This window comes from Pristiophorus japonicus, chromosome 7 (assembly GCF_044704955.1).
Source record: "Pristiophorus japonicus isolate sPriJap1 chromosome 7, sPriJap1.hap1, whole genome shotgun sequence".
Lineage (NCBI taxonomy): Eukaryota > Metazoa > Chordata > Chondrichthyes > Pristiophoridae > Pristiophorus > Pristiophorus japonicus.
In genome coordinates this window covers 205,969,324-205,993,531 of record NC_091983.1, presented here as the reverse complement: position 1 = coordinate 205,993,531, position 24,208 = coordinate 205,969,324, and the positions used below count along the sequence as shown (strand labels likewise).

At 46.3% G+C, this 24,208-nt stretch overlaps 1 protein-coding gene across 3 annotated transcripts in view; it reads right to left on the bottom strand.

Annotated features, from left to right (window-relative positions):
• The window catches only part of LOC139267426 (TOG array regulator of axonemal microtubules protein 2-like), a 191,086-nt gene that overhangs the window by 5,842 nt on the left and 161,036 nt on the right, over positions 1-24,208 (bottom strand). For all 3 annotated transcript variants that reach the window (XM_070885736.1, XM_070885738.1, XM_070885737.1), the window contains 4 exons: positions 20,275-20,433; positions 16,558-16,675; positions 5,765-5,865; positions 1,684-1,882 (listed from right to left, as the gene is read on the bottom strand). In XM_070885736.1, the coding sequence (XP_070741837.1) occupies positions 1,684-1,882; positions 5,765-5,865; positions 16,558-16,675; positions 20,275-20,433 (577 nt within the window). The remainder of the gene's footprint in view (positions 1-1,683; positions 1,883-5,764; positions 5,866-16,557; positions 16,676-20,274; positions 20,434-24,208) is intronic.

Sequence of the window (24,208 nt, the reverse complement as noted above, 5' to 3'; positions counted from 1 at the left end):
AGTCAGAGGCACCTGGGTTTCATGTGCATAGATCTTTGAAGGTGGCAGGACATATTGAGAGAGTAGTTTGTAAAGCACATGGGATCCTGGGCTTCATAAATAGAAGTATTGAGTACAAAAGAAGGGAAGTTAGGCTGAACCTTTATAAAGTTCTGGATAGGCCGCAACTGGAGTATTGCATCCAGTTCTGGTCACCACAATTCAGGAAGGATGTAAAGGTCCTTGCAGAGGGTGCAGAGGAGATTTGCCAGAATGGTTCCAGGGATGAGGGCTTTAGCTACAAAGTTAGGTTGGAGAAGCTTGGAGCAAAGGAGGTTGAGGGAAGATTATGATAAGTCTAGATAAGGCAGACAAAGAAAAGCTGACAAGGACAAGGGGACACAAATTTAAGGTTTTGAGCAAAAGATACGGGGGGATGTGAGGAAGAACTTTTTTACGCAGCGAGTGGTAATGATCTGGAACTTGCTGCCTACAAGGGTGATGGAAGCGGAGATGATCAATGATGTCAAAAGGAAATTGGATCGACACTTGAGGGAAATAAACTTGGAGGGCTACGGAGATAGCGGGGGAATGGGACTGACTGGATTGCTCCACAGAGAGCCGGCATGGACTCGATGGGCCAAATAGCCACCTCTGTGCTGCAATGAGCCTATGACTCTACTCAAGGGCTAGTCACTAAAGAGTGATGTACTCCACTTACCAATTTTTATATTAAATCCTAGTGCCATCTATTCTTATTTTCTCTGAAGGATATTAGTGAGCTTGTTGAGTGCTTTGATGGTTATTGATACCTCTTCAACTTCCCAGGTTGGAGATGCAAACTCAAAGTCCTTAGGTTACTAATCCAGTATCATAACCACTACACAACCATACCCTAGGACAGATTGGATTGTGCACTCTCTGTGGGAGGAATGGGCTGGACAGGTTGAATAAGATAGTAATTCAGGGGTTGATTTTAATCTCCACGTTCCCGACCTTGTGGAAACCATGGCGGGTGGGGGAGATGGTGTGGGACAGTTTAAGTAGAGCATGGGATTTAACCGATGCCTTTTCCGCCTGATCTGTAATTTTAAGCAGTGGTAGCTTCGCCGCCAGGCCAAACCATCCGGGAACAGCAGCTGGGGACCAGAAGGAGGCCTGGCCAGCAAGATACATTGAAAACATCATCTTGCTTTAAAACAAAGTCTGCCTTGCCAGCAGGAGTAGGAGGGCTGCACCAGGCCCTACAAGGAAACCTCCCCTGCCCCGGGGTTCCTCCCCTGGCCAGGATACCCCAGCCGGAGCATTTACCGTGTGCCGGGGACTGTTCCACCAGGATCCCACCGGCGGTTTCCTGCCACCTGACTTTAGACAGCTGGGCTGGCGCTTCCCACCAGCATCCTGGCCATTTTGGCCAGTACGTGGCAGTTTAATGAGACCCGGCCTTCAAAATGGGCTGAGCCTCCCCTGCTAGTCGTAAACAGGAGGGGCACAACTGCTTGGATCTACCCCATTCCTGCCCGGGAGTTAGAATCAAGCGGCAAAATTCTGTGCTCGTTGGACCCCAATGTTCCATTTAGCGAAGTGATCAGGCGGAAAGATCGCAGACTCAATCGCACGTTGAATCAAAATTTCTACCCAAAAAGCCTTTTCCTTGTTTTATGACTTCTGGCGTCTTTACACTCAACAGTGTTTAGATCTTACATTCACAACGTTGGCAGTGACGAATCTTGGGTTGGTCTCACAGTGCTGCAGCAGTAGTGAAATGCCTTGCATTCTCTCCTGGAACTCTTTGGCAGACAACAACTTGTTCAGTTGCTTCACCTGCTCCACTGATTCCACGCTACGTACGATCACTCGGCGGGCCATCAGCTTCGGCTGCCGTGGCATGTCCAACTCCCCCCTACAAAGAGAAAACACAAGGTACTACTGCATATTTCACTCCACGCTACTTATTAGGGTAAGTTCTCCAACCCTGTGCCTCCAGCAGAGAGCTTCATCCACAGTGAACAACAACAAATTGCATTTATACAACGCCTTTAACATAATAAAATGACCCCAGGGACTTCAAAAGAGCGTTATCAGATAAGAAATTGACACTGAGTCACATAAGGAGATATTAGGTCAGGTGACCAAAAGCTTGGTCAAAGAGGCTTTAAAGAGTATCTTAAAAAAGGAGACTCAGAGAGGTTTAGGGAGGTAATTCCAGAGCTTAGGGCCAAGACAACCGAAGGCACGGTAACCAACGGTGGAGCGAAAGAAGTTGGGGATGCGCAGGAGGCCAGAATTGGAGGAAAGCAGAGTTCTCGGGGGAAACTGTAAGACTGGTAGAGGTTACAGAACTAGGGAGCGGCGAAACCATGGAGGAATTTGAACACAAGGAAAATATTGTAAATTTGAGATGTTGCTAGACTGAGAATCAATGTAGGTCAGCGAGCACAGGGGTGAGGAGTGAATGGGATTTGGTGCATATTAAGCTATGGGCAGCAGAGAAACACATAATTGGGAAGTCAGGTTTGGAGGATAGCAGGCCTTACAGGTAATCCCGCCCATTATGGATGGGATATGATGCAGGGCTCATTGATCACCGCAACCAAGTTCCTGTTCATATCTACCCGTTGGGTGAACCTCCATGCATGAATCACAAACTAAGAACATAAGAACACAAGAAATAGGAGCAGGAGTAGGTCATTTGGCCCCTCGAGCCTGCTCCGCCATTTAATAAGATCATGGCTGATCTGATCTTGGGTTCAGCTCCACTTCCCTGCCCGCTCTCCATTACCCTTCACTCCTTTATTGTTCAAAAATCTGTCTATCTCCACATTAATTATATTCAATGACCCAGCCTCCACAACTCTCTGGGGCAGAGAATTCCACAGATTTACGACCCTCAGAGAAGAAATTCTTCCTCATCTCAGTTCTAAATGGGAGACCCCTTATTCTGAAACTATGCCTCCTAGTTCTAGATTCCCCCACGAGTGGAAATGGCCTCTCCGCATCTACCCTGTCAAGCCTCCTCAGTATCTTATATGTTTTGATAAGATCACCTCTCATTCTTCTAAACTCCAATTAGTATAGGCCCAACCTACTCAACCTTTCTTCATAAGTCAACCCCTTCAACTCAGGAATCAACCTAGTGAACCTTCTCTGAACTGCCTCCAATGCAAGTATATCCCTTCTTAAATAAGGATACCAAAACACATGCCATTTACATTGTAACTGGACTCTATTCCACTGTACCGATGGCAATCAGTTACTGTTCACTTAATAACATGTAGATGAGTTTCCTGGCATTAAAGTGGGGAGCGAGGGGATAAAAGTTTGAATTGGAAGCGTGGTATATGTACATGTGTTGGGGTGTGTGGGAGAGATGTACTTCTGTATTTCTGGATGTTTTAATTTAGGAGGAACAGGGAATGGGTGCCTGAATTCCTGGCAATTCATTGGGCCCAAGTTTCGGCCTCAGTTGCTCCTGATTTTTTGGAGCAACTGGTGTAGAACGGAGTATCTTAGAAATTCAAATTCTCAGCATTTAGTTTGCTCCAGTTCTAGTCAGTTAGAACAGTTTCACTTTGGAACAGAATTTTGTTTTCAAAAGGGGGCGTGTCCGGCCACTTACGCCTGTTTTCAAAGTTTCGGCAGTGAAAACTTACTCCATACTAACTTAGAATGGAGTAAGTGAAGATTTTTGTACGCTCCAAAAAACCTTGTCTACACTTTAGAAAATCAGGCCTAGGTTACAAATTAGGCGTAGGGAATAGGGGGGGGGTGGTGTTTAAAAGGAAGTTTACAAACATTAAACACTTCAGTTTTACAAATAAAGAGCCATCATCAATAATAAATGATAAATACATCAATAAATCAACCAATAAATCAATCAAAAAAAATTAATAAAAAATAAAAAAAAAATTTAAAATCAATAAATAAAACATTTTCTACTTACCGACTGCAGCACCGGGAGTCCTCCAACAGCGTGCTGGGACGGCCCCCCCAGTGTGTCTCTGTCAGTGTCTCTATCTGTCTGTCTGTCTGTGTGTATGTCTCTCACTCTCTGTCTGTCAGCGTCTGTGGTTCTGACAGCGAGGGGAGGGGGAGAGGGGGGGGAGAGGGGGAGAAGGAGAGAGGAGGGAGGGAGGGAGGGAGAGAGGAAGGAGGGAAGGAGTGAGGGAAGGAGAGAGGGAGGGAAGGAGAGAGGGGGGGAAGGAGAGTGGGGGAGGGAGAGGGGGGGAGGGAGAGAAGGAGGCTGAACGGCCGGGCCCAAGACCTCGGGCTAGATTTACAGGTAGGTGGCGTCGGGTCTCGGGTGTGGGGGGGTCGCGGAGGTCCGCGGAGGGGGAAGAGAGAGTCGCGGAGATCCAGGGGAGGGGGAGTGAGAGAGAGTCGCGGAGGTCCGGGGGGGGGGGGAGAGAGAGTCGCAGAGGTCCGGGGGGGGGTGATGGGGGAGAGTGAGTCGCGGAGGTCCGGGGGGGGGGTGGGGGAGAGAGAGGAAGCAGGAGCTGGGCATGGGAGGAGCCTTATTCACGCAGCCCCAGTGAGGCCATTCGGCCAGGGCTAGGGGCTGCATGCTTCGGGCCCCCCCCACACAGTTTTGGGCGCCTGGAGCTACTGCACTTGCGTGCCCACTGTAGCGCGCATGTGCAGAGGTCCCGGCACTGTTTTTGGCGCAGGGACCTGGCTCCGCTCCCAACAGCTCGTGCTGCGCTGCGCCCGGCTGCAGAAGACCTGCAGGGAGCTGGAGAATCTGGAAGTCTATTTTAGGCGCACTTTCTGGCGCGAAAAACGGGCGTCCAGGTCCAGGCTGCGGCGTTTTAGGCGCGTCCCGAAACTTGGGCCCACTGCATGGGGAAGCAGCAGAATATATGGCATTGTGGATTGGCCACAATCGAAAATGCACAATTTTAATTTTTGTCGTGATTAAAAGCTATCTGTTCTAATGGCTCAGGTGGATGTTAAAGATCCCACTATTCAAAGAGGGACAGGAGGTTGCTGTGCACCAACATTCCTTCCTACATCAACAAAAAGAGAGGCTAATAGGTCACTGCCTAACTGGGATCTTGCTGTATGCAAAATCGCTGTTACATTTGCCTCCATAACAACAGTTATTCATTGTAGGTGAAGTGCTTTGAGATGTGATGAAACATTATATAAATGCAAGTCATTATTTTCCCTGCTAGTTTGACATGGTATAGTGAACACAATGATAGGGGTGATTTGAATAATATTTTGATGTTGATCAAACAGTATTCATTGGAGCTTACTGCAAAATATGGAGTCAAATTGCTTTTTAATTTGAGGGTAAACTTGCTCTCTTTCTTCCCAGGTCTTTCTCTGGGCCATGAAGCAATCACAACTGAGTCAGTAGCCATGTGACCTGGTCCGAGGGCTCCACCAATGTTGCTGTCAGGAGGTCTGCGAGTATAGCCCAGGGGAACAGTTGCCCTCCAATCTGTACTTGGCGCTTCCAAGCAGTCATATGGCAAAGATTGTGAACTTAGTGGTTTCGGAGGGGTTGGGAGTATTACCCACTAATATGCTCCAATGTACTGAATCACTGCTCCTTTTCTTACTTGATTGAGAAATGCAGGTGAAGGGTCAAAGCACACATAGTGCGGAGCACCGCCAAAATTGAAAGTAGGTGAGAAGCCAAAGGCAATCAAGAAGTACTAGTTTTCTGATGTCAAGCTTGGAGTAACAAAGCCAAATTTAAGACCATAGAAAAGGAAAATTTAGGAAATATCATTTTACTATAGCAATATCTTTGGTCGAGGCTAAAGTTATAATTCACCTTCCACTATTAAGTATATTTTCCTGAGAGTTTGAGGAGCTGTTGACCCTTGACCTTCTATCCTTTGGCGAGTACGGATCTGAAGAAGCAGCTCCAAGCCCCTGAATAACAGTAAAAGGAAACATTAAAGTTCAACATTTTACCACTTTACATTCACTAATTAAAATAATGTCTGCCCGTGCTTGGAAGCTGTACCTTACTGATTATATAACTGGCCAAATTTGGACTACTTTTGGCTTTTAAATTGGCTTGACGTTCACAACCAAGCCCTGCTGACTCGAGGTACTGGAAGAAAACACATGATAGATGTATGTTTAGAAATAGTCCTCGGAGTTTTGCAGGATCGGTACCCTCTTCACTTCGAGGTGTACATATGGTCCAAAGCAATCTTGGCCATCACTAGTGGTTTTTGCCATTTCTTTGCTGGATCGCCTGATGATCTTGGGCCACTGTTATAGGAAATTTGGGGTTGGTGGGATGGGGGATTCTGAGAAGAAGCAAGAAACTTTCCACGGCAGGAAGGAGAAAATCAAGAGAGAAGATCAACCCCGCCCCGCCCCTCCCCTTTATGTCATTATGTACTTGAGAGAGGCCTAACGAGGAGATGCCTTGCTCACAAATTTACACACAAGTTGGCAATCCTACCATAGTGGGATTGCACAGAGCAGAGAAGGAAGAAGGATTAGTAGCTCCATCACACAGGCTTCTTTTAGACTCCTACTAGAGTCTCATCGAGAGTAACATTGATAGGGACCAGTCAGTACGCCATCTGCCTGGCCTCCAGCTGTGGATGATATTTTCATTGCCGTAAAACAATGCCCATTTCGGCACCATTTGTTCACTAGCCACTTAATAAAATTGTGACTTGTACACTGACCAATTGTCTGGGCACTAACCGATATTTAATTAATTCTTGAGATGTGGGCATCTCTGGCAAGGCCAGCATTTATTGCCCATCCTTGGTTGCTCAGAATGTACTGGTGGGTGTTGTGTATGCAATAACTGTTAGACTGAGTACTGTTTAACTCCAAGAGGTATGAGCTTGGCTCTGCTTTATTAAGGCCCAAAGTGACTAATATACAAAATGGCTGGCCTTTTATAATTGAGCTGTACACATGTGCGTGCAGCCCAATGGCCTCTAACAGTGACGCCATCTAGTGGCTAGTGATGCCAAAAGTACATACATGACAATATTCCCCTCTGAGACTGTGGTCTTTTAAAATTGAGACGGTCCGGTGCTTTACGCTCCCGGGTTGACCGTCTCAATTCACCTCCAGCCTCCGGTGAGTGTTCAGAGTCTGTTGTGACTGGTAGCTGGGTGACTGGCCTGGTGGGAGTGGCAATGGCCATGTCAGGGATTGAAAGTCCATTTTCATTGAGCATGTCAGTGATTGAAAGTCCCAATTCACTGATGACCACTGAGTCCTCTGATGACTGGGGTTAGGTTGGTTGGTCGTCGATTGTGTCTTCCTCCAACTGTCCGGTTCGTCTGTGTGCCGCAGCTTTGTCTGATCCATATGTTTGCCCATTTTTGAGCTTGACAATAAATACTCTGTTGCCCTCCTTGGCCATGACAGTATCAGCAATCCACTTAGGACCCTGACCATAATTCAGAACATATACAGGATCATTTACAGAAATAGCGCGTGACACAGCTGCGCGATCGTGATACCCTTGCTGACTTTGTCTTCAATATTCAACATGATTATTCAAGTCAGGGTGTACAAGAAATAGCTTGGTCTTAAGACCTCTCTTCATCATTAGTTCAGCAGGCGAGACCCTGGTAAGCATATGTGGTCTTGTCCTGTAACTCAGCAGTATGCAAAACAGGTAGGTCTGCAGTGACCCTTGGGTTACTCGCTTCATACTCTGCTTAATGATTTGGACAGCACGTTCTGCTTGCCCATTGGGTGCAGGTTTGAATGGTGCTGACCTTACATGTTTGATACCATTGAGTTTCATGAATTCTTGAAACTCCTGACTGGTGAAGCACGATCCGTTGTCGCTAACAACGATGTCAGGCATATCATGTGTCGCGAACATGACACTGAGATTCTCAATGGTAGCTGTGGATGTACTGGATGACATGATTATACACTCTATCCACTTCGTATATGCATCAACCACAACTAAAAACATCTTCCCCAGGGAGGGACCTGCAAAGTCTATGTGGATCCTGGACCATGGTTTGGACGGCCACAATCACAGACTCAGCGGCGATTCCGTTGGTGCTTTGTTGAGCTGCATGCAAGTGTTGACTGATGCACACATGATTCCAGCTCAGAGTCAATTCCCGGCCACCGTACATGAGACCAGCGATGGCTTTCATCATTACAATGCCAGGATGTGTGTTATGGAGCTCACATACAAATTTCTCCCTCCCTTTCTTGGGCATAACAACACGATTGCTCCACAGTAACGAATGTAAGGTTTGGTCTCCTCGCACATTTGCTTGTGTATGGCAGACCAATAACCTTTGAGGATGTAACTCTTCACCACCAATAAAATCGGGTCCTGGTTTGTCCAGGTCTTAATTTGTTGAGCCGTGTCAGGGGTTCCTTCACTCTCAAAAGCATCCATAGCTAACAATAGGTCCGCCGGTTGTGGCATTTTCACCTCTGATGTGGGCAAAGGCAGACTGCTCCGTGCATCGGCACAATTCTCGGTGCCAGGTCTATGGCGAATGACATAATCATAAGCGGATAATGTCAGCACCCATCTCTGGATGCGGGATGAAGCATTGGTATTGATACCTTTGTTTTCAGAGAACAGTGAAATGAACGGCTTGTGATCTGTCTGCAGTTCAAACCGAAGACCAAACAGATACTGACACATCTTTTTAACCCCATACATACAGCTAATGCTTCTTTCTCTACAACGCTTTAGGCTCTTTCCACTTTATACAAACTTTTTGAAGCATATGGGACTGGTTGAAGTTTACCCGACTCATTAGCTTGTTGGAGTACGCAACCAATTCCATATGACGAAGCATCATAGGCCAATATTAGACACTTGCACGGATCATAATGTACCAGAAGCTTGTTAGAGCAAAGCAGGTTAGTGGCTTTCTCAAAAGCTCTGTCTTGAGCACCCCACACCCAGTTGTCGCCTTTTCTTAGCAGCATGTACAGTGGTTCTAATAAGCTGCTCAATTTAGATAGGAAGTTACCGAAGTAGTTGAGTAGACCCAGGAACGAATGCAGCTCCGTCACATTCTGCGGCTTGGGTGCATCCTTGATGGCCTTGGTTTTCGCGTCCGTGGGCCTGATGCCGTCAGCAGCAATTTTGCTCCCCAGGAATTCGACCTCTGGTGCCATGAGGACGCATTTCGAGTGTTTCAGTCTGAGCCCCACTTTGTCCAGATGATGTAGAAGCTCTTCCAGGTTGTTCAGATGTTCCTCGGAGTCACGACCTGTGATCAGGATGTCATCTTGGAACACGACGGTTCTGAGAACGGACTTCAGTAGACTCTCCATGTTCCTCTGAAATATTGCTGCAGCCGAGTGAATTCCAAACGGGCACCTGTGATAAATAAACAGTCCTTTATGTGTGTTAATGCACGTAAGTCTCTTCGACGTCTCGTCCAGCTCCTGTGTCATGTAGGCCAACATCAAGTCAAGTTTGGTGACGGACTTTCCCCCGGCTAGCATTGCAAACAAGTCATCAGCCTTCGGTAACGGGTACTGATCCTGTTTCGAAACCTTGTTGATCGTAGCCTTGTAGTCTCCACAGATTCTGACTGTGCCATCACTTTTTAGCACAGGAACAATGGGGCTGGCCTATTCATTAAATTTGACCGGTGATATGGTCCCTTCACGCTGGAGTCTGTCCAGTTCGATTTCGACCTTCTCCCTCATCATATACGGAACTGCCCGAGCTTTATGATGGACGGGTCTTGCATCCGAGTCCACGTGGATCTGCACCTTGGCTCCTGTGAAGTTGCCGATGCCTGGTTCGAACAGCGAGGGGAACTTTCTCAGTACTTGGGCGCATGTATCTTTCTCCGACGACAACACCTTGATGTCGTTCCAATCGCATCTGATTTTTTTCAAGCCAGTTCCTGCCGAACAGCGTTGGGCCATTGCTTGGGACAATCCATAGTGGTAACTCATGAACCGCACCGTCATACGACACTTTCATTGTGGTGTGTTCATTCCTGCCAATCACCGTTATGAGTTCTTTGCTGTATGTGCGCAACCTGGCATTGACTGGACTCAGCCTGGGCCTCACAGCCTTAGTATCCCACAGCTTGTCGAATGCCCTCTGGTTCATTATCGATTGATTCGCCCCCGTGCCCAGTTCCATTGATACCGGCACCCCATTAAATTTCACACTGATCATTATTGGTTTGCTCTTAGTTAGGAACAACTATCCGGATCCGGGCTAGTCTGACCATCATCCTCCATGTGGTGTGTCACAGCACGCTTGCTCATCTGCAGACACTTGCGCTGGAGATGCCCCACTCTCAGACAGCCTTTGCAACTATATTGCTTAAATTGGCACTGCTGGTGCCGGTGATTTCCCCCACAACGCCAACATGGAAAAATCGGATGCATTCCCTCTGGCAGACTTTGGGCAGCCACCGGTTTCGTGTACACAGTCGGGAAGGCCCTGCCATGTGCCACTCTGCCGAACGCCGAATCAATCATATTTACAGTACTTGCCGAGTTTTGATTCTTCACTGATAATCTGCTTTAGACTTCTATCCGTCGTCATGCATGACTGAGCGATTGTGATGGTCCTGTTTAAGTCCAACATCTCCACCGCCAGTAGTTAGGATCACCTCATGGTTGATGCTGATTACAAAGAAGTCCCGCAGCATGTCTGCCAACACAGTCCCGAACTTACAGAGTCCCGCTAGACTTCTCAGGTCGGCGGCGAATTCCACCGCATTCTGGCCCTCTGAGCGAACGTGCGTGTAAAATCTGTATCTCGAGATGATGATGCCTTCGTCTGGCTTAATGTGGTCCTGTACCAGTGCACACAATTCTTCATACGTCTTCTCTCCTGTCCTGTGACAGTTGGAGCTGGAGCTCTCCACTCTCCCGTCCTGTGACAGTTGGAACTGGTGCTCTCCACTCTCCCGTCCTGTGAGAGTTGGAACTGGTGCTCTCCACTCTCCCGTCCTGTGAGAGTTGGAACTGGTGCTCTCCACTCTCCCGTCCTGTGAGAGTTGTAACTGGTGATTCCCGGGAAGGCGGGACTGACATATCAATAAAGACTGGATCAACTGGGCTTGTATTCACTGGAGTTCAGAAGAATGAGAGGGGATCTCATAGAAATGTTTAAAATTCTGACGGGTTTAGACAGGTTAGATGCAGGAACATTGTTCCCAATGTTGGGGAAGTCCAGAACTAGGGGTCACAGTCTAAGGATAAGGGGTAAGCCATTTAGGACCGAGATGAGGAGGAACTTCTTCACCCAGAGAGTGGTGAACCTGTGGAATTCTCTACCACAGAAAGTTGTTGAGGCCAATTCACTAAATATATTCAAAAAGGAGTTAGATGTAGTCCTTACTACTTGGGGGATCAAGGGGTATGGCGAGAAAGCAGGAATGGGGTACTGAAGTTGCATGTTCAGCCATGAACTCATTGAATGGTGGTGCAGACTCGAAGGACCGAATGGCCTACTCCTGCACCTATTTGCTATGTTTCTATGTTTCTATGTTTCTCCACTCTCTCTCCTGCGACAGTTGGAACTGGTGCTCTCCACTCTCCCGTCCTTATATATATCAGTAATTAACTTTTAGCATTGTTGTTGCCAATTTAAGTGTATCTAAGGTTTAAGTCATGGCAGGAGAGCTCGGACACATGTTATGCTCCTCCTGTACTTTGTGGGAAGTCAGGAACACTTCCGGTGTCCCTGACGATTACATGTGCGGGAAGTGTGTCCGCCTCCAACTCCTGACAGACCGCGTTGCGGAGCTGGAGCTGCGGGTGGATTCACTCTGGACATGCACGATGCTGAGAATGACGTGAATAGCACGTTTAGTGAGTTGGTCTTACCGCAGGTAAAGGGTCCACAGCCAGATAGGGAATGGAAGACCAACAGGAAGAGCAGTGCAGGGAAGGTAGTGCAGGGGTCCCCTGCGGTCATTCCCCTGCAAAACAGATACACCGCTTTGGGTACTGTTGAGTCATCAGGGATGACTCATCAGGGGAGAGCAGCAGTTGCCAAGTTCATGGCACTGTGGCTGGCTCTGCTGCACAGGAGGGCAGGAAAAAGAGTGGGAGAGCGATAGTGATAGGGGATTCAATTGTAAGGGGAATAGATAGGCGTTTCTGCGGCCGCAACCGAGACTCCAGGGTGGTATGTTGCCTCCCTGGTGCAAGGGTCAAGGATGTCTCGGAGCGGGTGCAGGACATTCTGAAAAGGGAGGGTGAACAGCCAGTTGTTGTGATGCATATAGGTACCAATGATATAGGTAAAAAACGGGATGAGGTCTTACGAGACGAATTTAGGGAGCTAGGAGTTAAATTAAAAAGTAGGACCTCAAAAGTAGTAATCTCAGGATTGCTACCAGTGCCACATGCTAGTCAGAGTAGGAATCGCAGGATAGTTCAGATGAATACGTGGCTTGAGGAGTGGTGCAGAAGGGAGGGATTCAAATTCCTGGGACATTGGAACCGGTTCTGGGGGAGGTGGGATCAGTACATCCGGACGGTCTGCACCTGGGCAGGATCGGAACCAATGTCCTAGGGGGAGCGTTTGCTAGTGCTGTTAGGGAGGAGTTAAACTAATATGGCAGGGGGATGGGGACCTATGCAGGGAGACAGAGGGAAATAGAAGGGGGACAGAAGCAAAAGATAGAAAGGAGAATAGTAAAAGTGGAGGGCAGAGAAACCCGGCAAAAAGCAAAAAGAGCCACATTACAGCAAGATTCAAAAGGGGCAAAGTGTGTTAAAAAGACAAGCCTGAAGGCTCTGTGCCTCAATGTGAGGAGTATTCGGAATAAGGTGGATGAATTAACTGCGCAGATAGCAGTTCAGTAATACGATGTGATTGGCATCACGGAGACATGGCTCCAGGGTGATCAAGGCTGGGAACTCAACATCCAAGGGTATTCAGCATTTAGGAAGGATAGTCAGAAAGGAAAAGGAGGCGGGGTGGCATTGCTGGTTAAAGAGGAAATAAATGCAATTGTAAGGAAGGACATGAGCTTGGATGATGTGGAATCGGTATGGGTGGAGCTGCGGAATTCCAAAGGGCAGAAAACGCTAATGGGAGTTGTGTATAGACCACCAAATAGTAGTAGTGAGGTTGGGAGCAGCATCAAACAAGAAATAAGGGATGTGTGCAATAAAGGTACAGCAGTTATCATGGGCAACTTTAATCCACATATAGCTTGGGCTAACTTAACTGGTAGCAATGTGGTGGAGGAGGATTTCTTGGAGTGTATTAGGGATGGGTTTCTAGACCAATATGTCGAGGAACCAACCAGGGAGCTTGCCATCCTAGAGGGCGATGTGTAATGAGAAGGGACTAATTATCAATCTTGTTGTGCGAGGCCCTTTGGGGAAAAGTGACCATAATATGGTAGAATTCCTTATTAAGATGGAGAGTGACACAGTTAATTCGGAAACTAGGGTCCTGAACTTAAGGAAAGGTAACTTCGACGGTATGAGACGTGAATTGGCTAGAATAGACTGGCAGAGGATACTTAAAGGGTTGACGGTGGATAAGCAATGGCAAACATTTAAAGATCACATGGATGAACTTCAGCAATTGTACATCCCTTTCTGGAGTAAAAATAAAACTGGAAAGGTGGCTTAACCATGGCTAACAAGGGAAATTAAGGATAGTGTTAAAACCAAGGAAGAGGCATATAGATTAAGAAGGGGAAAATAGAGTACGAGAGGAAGCTTGCAGGGAACATAAAAACTGACTGCAAAAGCTTCTATAAATATGTGAAGAGAAAAAGATTAGTAAAGACAAACATAGGTCACTTGCAGTCGGATTCAGGTGAAGTTATAATGGGGAACAAAGAAATGGCAGACCAATTGAACCAATACTTTGGTTCTGTCTTCACAAAGGAAGATACAAATAACCTTCCGAATGTACTAGGGGACAGCGGGTCTAGTGAGAATGAGGAACTGAAAGATATCCTTATTAGTCGGGAAATTATGTTAGGGAAATTGATGGGATTAAAGGCCAATAAATCCCCGGGTCCTGATAGTCTGCATCCCAGAGTACTTAAGGAACTGGCCCTAGAAATAGTGGATGCATTGGTGATCATTTTCCAACAATCTATCGACTCTGGATCAGTTCCTATGGACTGGAGGGTAGCTAATGTAACGCCACTTCTTAAAAAAGGAGGGAGAGAGAAAGTGGGTAATTATAGACCGGTTAGCCTGACATCAGTAGTGGGGAAAATGTTGGAATCAATCATTAAGGATGAAATAGTAGCCCATTTGGAAAGCAGTGACAGGATCGGACCAAGTCAGCATGGATTTATGAAAGGGAAATCATGCTTGACAAATCTTCTGGAATTTTTTGGGGATGTAACTAGTAGAGTGGACAAGGGAGAACCAGTGGATGTAGTGTATTTGGACTTTCAAAAGGCTTTTGACAAGGTCCCGCACAAGAGATTGGTGTACAAAATCAAAGTGCATGGTATTGGGGGTAAGGTACTGACGTGGATAGAGAACTGGTTGGCAGAAAGGAAGCAGAGAGTCGGGATAAACGGGTCCTTTTTAGAATGGCAGGCAGTTACTAGTGGGGTGCCGCAGGGCTCAGTGCTGGGACCCCAGCTCTTTACAATGTACATTAACGATTTGAATGAAGGAATAGAGTGTAATATCTCCAAGTTGCGGATGACACTGGGTGGCGGTGTGAGCTGTGAGGAGGACACTAAGAGGCTGCAAGGTGACTTGGACAGATTAGGTGAGTGGGCAAATGCATGGCAGATGCAGTATAATGTGGATAAATGTGAGGTTATCCATTTTGGGGGCAAAAATACGAAGGCAGAATATTATCTGAATAGCGGCAGACTAGAAAAAGGGGAGGTGCAACGAGACCTGGGTGTCATGGTTCATCAGTCATTGAAAGTGGACATACAGGTACAACTGGCGGTAAAGAATGCAAATGGTATGTTGGCCTTCATAGCTAGGGGATTTGAGTATAGGAGCAGGGAGGTCTTACTGCAGTTGTACAGGGCCTTAGTGAGGCCTCACCTGGAATATTGTGTTCAGTTTTGGTCTCCTAGTCTGAGGAAGGACGTTCTTGCTATTGAGGGAGTGCAGCGAAGGTTCACCAGACTGATTACAGGGATGGCTGGACTGTCATATGAGGAGAGACTAGATCAACTGGGCCTTTATTCACTGGCGTTTAGAAGGACGAGAGGGGATCTCATAGAAACATATAAGATTCTGATGGGACTGGACAGGTTAGATGCGGGAAGAATGTTCTCGCTGTTGGGGAAGTCCAGAACCAGGGGACATAGTCTTAGGATAAGGGGTAGGCCATTTAGGACTGAGATGAGGAGAAACTTCTTCACTCAGAGAGTTGTTGACCTGTGGAATTCCCTGACGCAGAGAGTTGTTGATGCCAGTTCATTGGATATATTCAAGAGGGAGTTAGATATGGCCCTTACGGTTAAGAGGATCAACGGGTATGGAGAGAAAGCAGGAAAGGGGTACTGAAGGAATGATCAGCCATGATCTTATTGAATGGCGGTGCAAGCTCGAAGGGCCAAATGGCCTACTCTTCCACCTATTTTCTATGTTTCTATGTTGGGCTCACAGGCAGGAGTAGAGTTTTTATCAGACCATAAATTTTTGGACCGCAAACCGTGAGGAACACGGCCCGGCGCCGATCTGCATCGCTGACCTCCTCCATTTTGTTGGCCACGAAGAACTGACTCAAACGCTCACAAAGTCTGCCCAATCTTCTCCTTCCACAAATTGTTTCAACAATTGTGCTCATTTGTGCATGCAAAGGTTCTTGTTGCCTCGTCGCCAAATGTTGTGTATGTAGTAACTGTTAGGCTGAGTGCTGTTTAACTCCAAGAGGCATGACCTTGGCTCTGCTTTATTTAGGCCCAAAGTGACTAATATATAAAATGGCTTTCCTTTTATATTTGTCTCCACACACGTGCGTGCCGCCCAATGGCCTCCAACAGTGGCGCCATCTCGTGGCTAGTGATCCCAAAAGTACATACATGACAGTGGGTTTGCTAGATCGCTTAAGAGGGAAGTTATGAGTTAACCAGGTTGCTGTGGGACTGGAGTTACATATAGAGCAGACTAGGTTAGGACGGCAGGCTTCAATCCCTAAAAGGACTTTAGTGAACTGATTAGGTTTTTAATAACAATCTGACAGCTTCATGGTGACTTTTACTGATACCAGTTTTTTTATTTACAGATTTTTAAAATCTTTAAATCCAGGCCTCTAGATTATTAGTCTGACACATAACCATTACACTACCGCACCCTCACTGTTTAAAGCATGGACCATCCCAGTGACCATTTAATAAGACAATGGCCTGTACAAGGATGATTATTAAGAAGCTGACCTGTGCAGTGACCATTTGTTAAGGAACTGTTGTTAAAGTCTATGTTAAAGTCTAAAACTAGGAGCTATTGAGGCACATGCAATATGGTTAACTCAATTAGAAGCTGCAATGCCATCTCCTTCTTACCCGAACCTATTACTTTCTGAGGTACCACATTTATGAGCTCTTATGGTGCCATCTTAAAGTGATAGACATGTATCACGTTACCCAATTTTAATCAAGTACCACAGTGAAAGTGAAGCTCACAGTTCCTCAATCAAACACACAGGATGCGACTCACCCTCTGTTTTATGGCTGTGATGATGTGGTGCAGATCCTGAGACAAAAGTGAGCGTTCCAAGTATCTCTCAAACTCCGGGTGAGACACCAAAATATTCAGGGCCTTCCGACCATAAAACCTAAATAAGACAACGAGAAATGGGCTTCACTGTTGACACCCATTGGATGTGTCACCTCTACAATTGTGATAACACTCACAGGGAGGGATGAGCATTTGGATCAATAGAGGCTTTGGAGGCTCCATCCTCTCATATCTGATGCTACATCCTACTTTAGCAGCTGTTGGAGCTTTGATACACAGATACTAAAACTCGTCACTATCAGAGATTGAGAGATCAGACATATCCCCCGCACACTGACCCTACTGTCCGACCCATCACTGAGGCTGAGATTAGACACATTCCCCGTACACTGACAGTCCGATCCATCACTGAGACTGAGATTAGACACATTACCCATGCACTGACAGTCCGATCCATCACTGAGACTGAGATTAGACACAATCCCCGTTCACTGACAGTCCGACCAATCACTGAGACTGAGATTAGACACATCTCCCGTACACTGACTGTCCAATCCATCACTGAGGGATCAGACACAATCCCCGTTCACTGACAGTCCGACCCATCACTGAGGGATCAGACACAATCCCCGTACACTGACAGTCCGACCCATCACTGAGACTGAGATTAGACACATCCCCCATACACTGACTGTCCGACCCATCACTGAGGGATCAGACACAATCCCCGTACACTGACTGTCCGACCCATCACTGAGACTGAGATTAGACACATCTCCCGTACACTGACTGTCCAACCCATCACAGAGATTAGACACATCCCCCGTACACTGACTGTCCGAGCCATCACTGAGGGATCAGACACAGTCCGACCCATCACTGAGACTGAGATTAGACACATCCCCCGTACACTGACTGTCCGACCCATCACTGAGGGATCAGACACAATCCCCGTACACTGACTGTCCAACCCATCACTGAGACTGAGATTAGACACATCTCCCGTGCACTGACTGTCCGACCCATCACTGAAACTGAGATTAGACACATCCCCCGTACACTGACAGTCCGACCCATCACTGAGACTGAGATTAGACACATCCCCCGGATACTGACAGTCCGATCCATCACTGAGGCTGAGATTAGACACATCTCCCGTACACTGACAGTCCGATCCATCACTGAGGCTGAGATTAGACACATCCCCCGTACACTGACAGTCTAACCCATCACTGAGGCTGAGATAAGACACATCCCCCGTACACTGACAGTCCGATCCATCACTGAGACTGAGATTAGACACATCTCCCGTACACTGACAGTCCGATCCATCACTGAGACTGAGATTAGACACATCTCCCGTACACTGACAGTCCGACCCATCACTGAGGCTGAGATTAGACACATCCCCCGTACACTGACAGTCCGACCCATCACTGAGGCTGAGATTAGACACATCTCCCGTACACTGACAGTCCGATCCATCACTGAGACTGAGATTAGACACATCTCCCGTACACTGACAGTCCGACCCATCACTGAGACTGAAATTAGACACATCCCCCGTACACTGACAGTCTGACCCATCACTGAGGCTGAGATTAGACACATCCCCCGTACACTGACAGTCCGACCCATCACTGAGACTGAGATTAGACACATCCCCCGTACACTGACAGTCCGACCCATCACTGAGACTGAGATTAGACACATCCATCGTACACTGACAGTCCGACCCATCACTGAGGCTGAGATTAGACACATCCCCCGTACACTGACAGTCCGACCCATCACTGAGGCTGAGGTTAGACACATCCCCCGTACACTGACAGTCCGACCCATCACCGAGACTGAGATTAGACACATCCCCCGTACACTGACAGTCCGACCCATCACTGAGACTGAAATTAGACACATCCCCCATACACTGACAGTCCGACCCATCACTGAGGCTGAAATTAGACACATCCCCGGTACACTGACAGTCCGACCCATCACTGAGACTGAGATTAGACACATCCCCCGTACACTGACAGTCCGACCCATCACTGAGGCTGAGATTAGACACATCCCCCGTACACTGACAGTCCGACCCATCACTGAGACTGAGATTAGACACATCCCCCATACACTGACAGTCCGACCCATCACTGAGGCTGAAATTAGACACATCCCCGGTACACTGACAGTCCGACCCATCACTGAGACTGAGATTAGACACATCCCCCGTACACTGACAGTCCGACCTATCACTGAGGCTGAGATTAGACACATCCCCCGTACACTGACAGTCCGATCCACCACTGAGACTGAGATTAGACACATCTCCCGTACACTGACAGTCCGATCCATCACTGAGGCTGAGATTAGACACATCCCCCGTACACTGACAGTCCGACCCATCACTGAGGCTGAGATTAGACACAATCCCCGTACACTGACAGTCCGACCCATCACTGAGGCTGAGATTAGACACATCCCCCGTACACTGACAGTCCGACCCATCACTGAGGCTGAGATTAGACACATCCCCCGTACACTGGCAGTCCGAACCATCACTGAGGCTGAGATTAGACACAATCCCCGTACACTGACAGTCCGACCCATCACTGAGGCTGAGATTAGACACATCCCCCGTACACTGACAGTCCGACCCATCACTGAAACTGTGATTAGACACATCCCCCGTACACTGACTGTCCGACCCATCACTGAGGCTGAGATTAGACACATCCCCCGTACACTGACAGTCCAACCCATCACTGAGACTGAGATTAGACACATCTCCCGTACACTGACAGTCCGACCCATCACTGAGGCTGAGATTAGACACATCCCCGGTACACTGACAGTCCGACCCATCACTGAGACTGAGATTAGACACATCTCCCGTACAGTGATAGTCCGACCCATCACTGAGGCTGAGATTAGACACATCCCCCGTACACTGACAGTCCGACCCATCACTGAGGGATCAGACACAATCCCTGTACACTGACTGTCCAACCCTTCACTGCGGAATCAGACACAACCCCCATACACTGACCCTGCTGTCTGACCCATCACTATCACCATCACATGCCCCACAACATACTGTAGCCCAGAAATTAATTTTGACAATATTTGCAGATGAATACTTAGTGATACTCCTCTGTGTACTAGTCTAATGTAGCAGTAGCATGAACTATAAATGGTAACCACCCTTGTTAAAATAGCAGATGGAGGAATGACACTCGAGTGCATTGAGCATTAATCCACCAAGATCACCAACAGTAATTTTTGGGCTTGGACTTTATTGGGTCACATAATCCCCTCCCTAAATTGCCCACATTCTGAGAAATGCCCTCAAAGTAACCACCACAACGGTTGATGTGAGAACTGGAGATGTCCCAATTGCAGTATGGTTCTATCAAAAATATGTATTTATTTTACTAGAAACCTCATGGAAATCTGTAAAGGGAAAAGAGAAATCAGCCCATGTAGGGTGGTCTCCCTTACAGACAGCTGTCTGGGTGCGATACCAGTCCCTGGTTCCAATGCCAAACAGCCAAGAATTTCTGAAGACAGATTCTACCAAGCCTGATCCTCAAAGGCAATTGAAGCAATTATTTGAATCATGAATCCTCCATTTCCCCCCCACCCCATTTACACTACAATCCCATCTACTATCTTGGTTGCTCCAACATCTGCTCGCACCGGGTTTCTTGATTCCCATCTTGTGAAAATTTCACCACAGTTTGCACAATCTGTTCTATATTGTCCTTGGTCCCCAACAGCAATCTCTCGGCTCCAAGATGTTCGACAACGCACAGCAGATTCTCAGCGGTGCACTTCCGAACAGTAGTGTTGCGGTGGCTGGATAACGAGAGACAAACAAAATAAGCAATGTATTCGGCAAATGTGACTTTACCTCTGAGAACTGAAGGGGCATTTCAACAGAAAGTGAAAAGCGTACATCTTTCTTAGATCTAACCATTGCCACTGAGGCAAGCACCAAAAGTGATTTGAAGATATTAGAAATTTGAATTATGATGAAAGGATAAAGAAGTTGGACTTGTCGTCTTTGGCTCTAAGGTGTCCTAAACGAAATGCTTTAGATTATGAAGGGAATCCGGAAATGTTGATCCGAGCAATTTGTTTGTTATTGTGAAGGATTCAAATATTAGAATTTAGGGACCTAGTGAAGCTAGAGCATAGAGCTACCTGCTTGTTAAACATCAAAATCAACAGGTGGTGCTAAGTGGTCCCACAAACTAAGGATCATTGCAAACCTCTGAAGCCCTACCAATCTAAAATGGTGGAGGACAATCAAGCACCTACAGGAGGAGGAGGCTCCAGGAACATCCCCAAATGCAACCATGGAGGAGCAAGAAAAAAATAACTTGATTTATACAGTGCCTCTCACATCCTCAGGACATCCCAAAGTGCTTCAAAACCAATTAATTATTTTTGAAGGGTAGTAATTGTTATTATGTAGACAAAGGTGGCGGCCAAGTTGCACACAGCAAAGTTCCACAAACGGCAATGAGATTTTAAAAAATATAGCATTAGATTGAAAGCAGAAGCTTATAATGTTGTGAAGAATAAGCCTGAGGATTGGGAGAGTTTCAGAAACCAGCAAAGGGTGACCAAAAAAATAGATTAAAAGGGAAAAAATAGACTATGAGAGAAAACTAGCCAGAAATATAAAATCAGATTGTAAGAGCTTCTACAGGTATGTAAAAAGGAAGAGAGTAGCAAAAGAAACATTGGTCCCTTAGAGACTGAGGCAGGAGAAATTATTATGGGGAATAAGGAAATGGCAGAAACATTAAACAAATATTTTGTATCTGTCTTCACAGTAGAAGACACAAAAAGCACACCTAAAATGGTGGGGAACCAAGGGTCTAATGAGTGTGAGGAACTTAATGTAATTAATATATGTAAAGAAAAAGTACTAGAGAAACTAATGGGACTAAAAGCCAACACGTCCCCTGGACCTGACGGCCTACGTGCTAAGGTTCTAAAAGAGGTGGCTGCAGAGATAGTGGATGAATTGGCTTTGATCTTTCAAAATTCGTTAGATTCTAGAATGGTCCCAGTGGATTGGAAGGTAGAAAATGTAACACTGCTATTCAAGAAAGGAGGAGAGAGAAAACAGAGAACTACAGGCCAGTTAGCCTGACATCAGTCAGTCATCGGAAAAATGCTGGAATCCATTGTTAAGTGAGTGGTATCAGGGCACTTAGATAATCATAACATGATTAGGCAGAGTCAACATGGTTTTATAAAAGGGAAATCGTGTTGAACAAATTTATTAAGAGTTTTTTGAGGATGTAACTAGCAGGGTAGATATAGGGGAAATGTGCATGTAGTATATTTGGATTTCCAAAAATCATTTGATAATGTGCCACATAAAAGGTTATTACACAAGATAAGGGCTCATGGGATTGGAGGTAATGTATTAGCATGGATAGAAGATTGGTTAATGGACAGAAAACAGAGATTAGGGATCAATGGGTCTTTTTCAGGTTGGCAGGCAGTAACTGGTGGGGTGCCACAAGGACAGTGCTGGGGCCTCGGCTATATACAATCTATATTAATGACCTAGATGAAGGGACCGAGTGTAATGTATCCAAGTTTGCTGATGATGCAAAGCTAGGTGGGACAGTAAGCTGTGAGGAGAACACAAAGTGTCTGCAAAGGGATATAGATAGATTAAGTGAATAAGCAGTAAGGTGGCAGATGGAGTATAAAGGTTATTCACTTTGGCAGAAAGAATAGAAAAACAGAATATTTTTTAAATGGTGAGAATCTTTTAAATGTTGGTGTTCAGAGAGATTTGTGTGTCCTTGTGCAAGAAACACAGAAAGCTAGCATGCAGGTACAGTTAGCAATAAGGAAGGCAAATGGCCTTTTGTCCTTTATTGCAAAGGGGTTGGAGTATAAGAGTTTGGAAGTCGTGCTATAATTGTATAGGGCCTTAGTGAGACCACACCTGGAGTACTATGCACAGTTTTGGTCTCCCTATCTAAGGAAGGATATACTTGTCTTGAAGGTGGTACAACGGAGGTTCACTCGATTGATTTCTGGAATGAGAGGTGTTGTCTTATGTTAAGAGACGTGTCGAATGTGCCTATACTCTATGGAGTTTAGAAGAATGGGAGGTGATCTCATTGAAACATACAAGATTCTGAAGGGGATTGACAGGGTAGATGCTGAGAGGTTGTTCCTTTGGCTGGAGAGTCTAGAACTTGGGGGCATATTCTCAGGATAAGGGGTCGGCCATTTAACACCGAGATGAGGAGGAATTTCTTCACTCAATGGGTTGTGAATCTTTGGAATTCTCTGCCCCAGAGGGCTGTGGATGCTGAGTCTCTGAATATATTCAAGGCTGATATTGATAGATTTTTGGAGTCTAGGGGAAATCAAAGGATATGGAGATCGGGCAGGAAACTGGAGTTGAGGTCGATGATCAGCCATGATCTTATTGAATGGTGGAGCAGGCTCAATGGGTCATAGGGCCTACTCCTGCTCTTATTTCTTATGTTGTTATGTTCTATGTAAATGGCTAGATTGGCTGAGGGATAAATGTTGGCCAGGATCCCTGCTCTTCAGTAAGTGCCATGGAATCTTTAACATCCTCCAACATAGAACTCTAGTTTAAGGTCTCATCAGAAAGATGGCAGCTGACAATGCAATATTCTCTCAGTATAGGACTAGAGTGTCTTTTTGATTATGTGCTCAAGTCCTGAAATAGGACTTGGACCAACAACTTTCTGACTCAGGCAAGAATGCATGATCATACCCAACCTCTTTCATCGTCTTAGAAGCCAATGTCCAGCTAATCTGGTTCACTCCACCTGACATTAGGAAGTAGCTGAGTATAATCAGCACAGCAAAGTCTATTGCCCCAGATGTAATGCTATGCACCAGAGGTGGTGATTCCTCTAGCCAAATAAATCCAGTACAGGGATGACACTAACATCTACGCAACAATTTGGAAGATTGCATAGGTATGTCCTATACATTAAAATCAATATGGGATACTTGGCTTTGTAAATAGGGGGACTGAAAACAAAAACAAGGAAGTCCTGCTAAATCTTTACAAATCACTGGTTAGGCCTCAGCTGGAGTATTGTGTGCAGTTCTGTGCACCGCACTTTAGAAAGGATGTCAAGGCCTTGGGGAGGGTACAGAGGAGGTTTACCAGGATGTAACCAGGGATGAGGGAGTTCTGTTATGTGGTGAGATTGGAGAAACTGGAATTGTTCGCCTTAAAGCAGAGAAGGTTAAGGGGAGACCTAATAGAGATACTGTATTCAATATTATAAGAACATAAGAACATAAGAAATAGGAACAGAGTAGGCCATACTGCCCATCGAGCCTGCTCCGCCATTTAATACAATCATGGCTGATCCGATCATGGACTCAGGTCCACTTCCCTGCCCGCTCCCCATAACCCTTTATCCCCTTATCGTTTAAGAAACTGACTATTTCTGTCTTAAATTTATTCAATGACCCAGCTTCTACAGCTCTCTGAGGCAGTGAATTCCACAGATTTACAACCCTCTGAGAGAAGAAATTTCTCCTCATCTCTGCTTTAAATGGGCGTCCCCTTATTCTAAGATCATGCCCTCTAGTTCTAGTC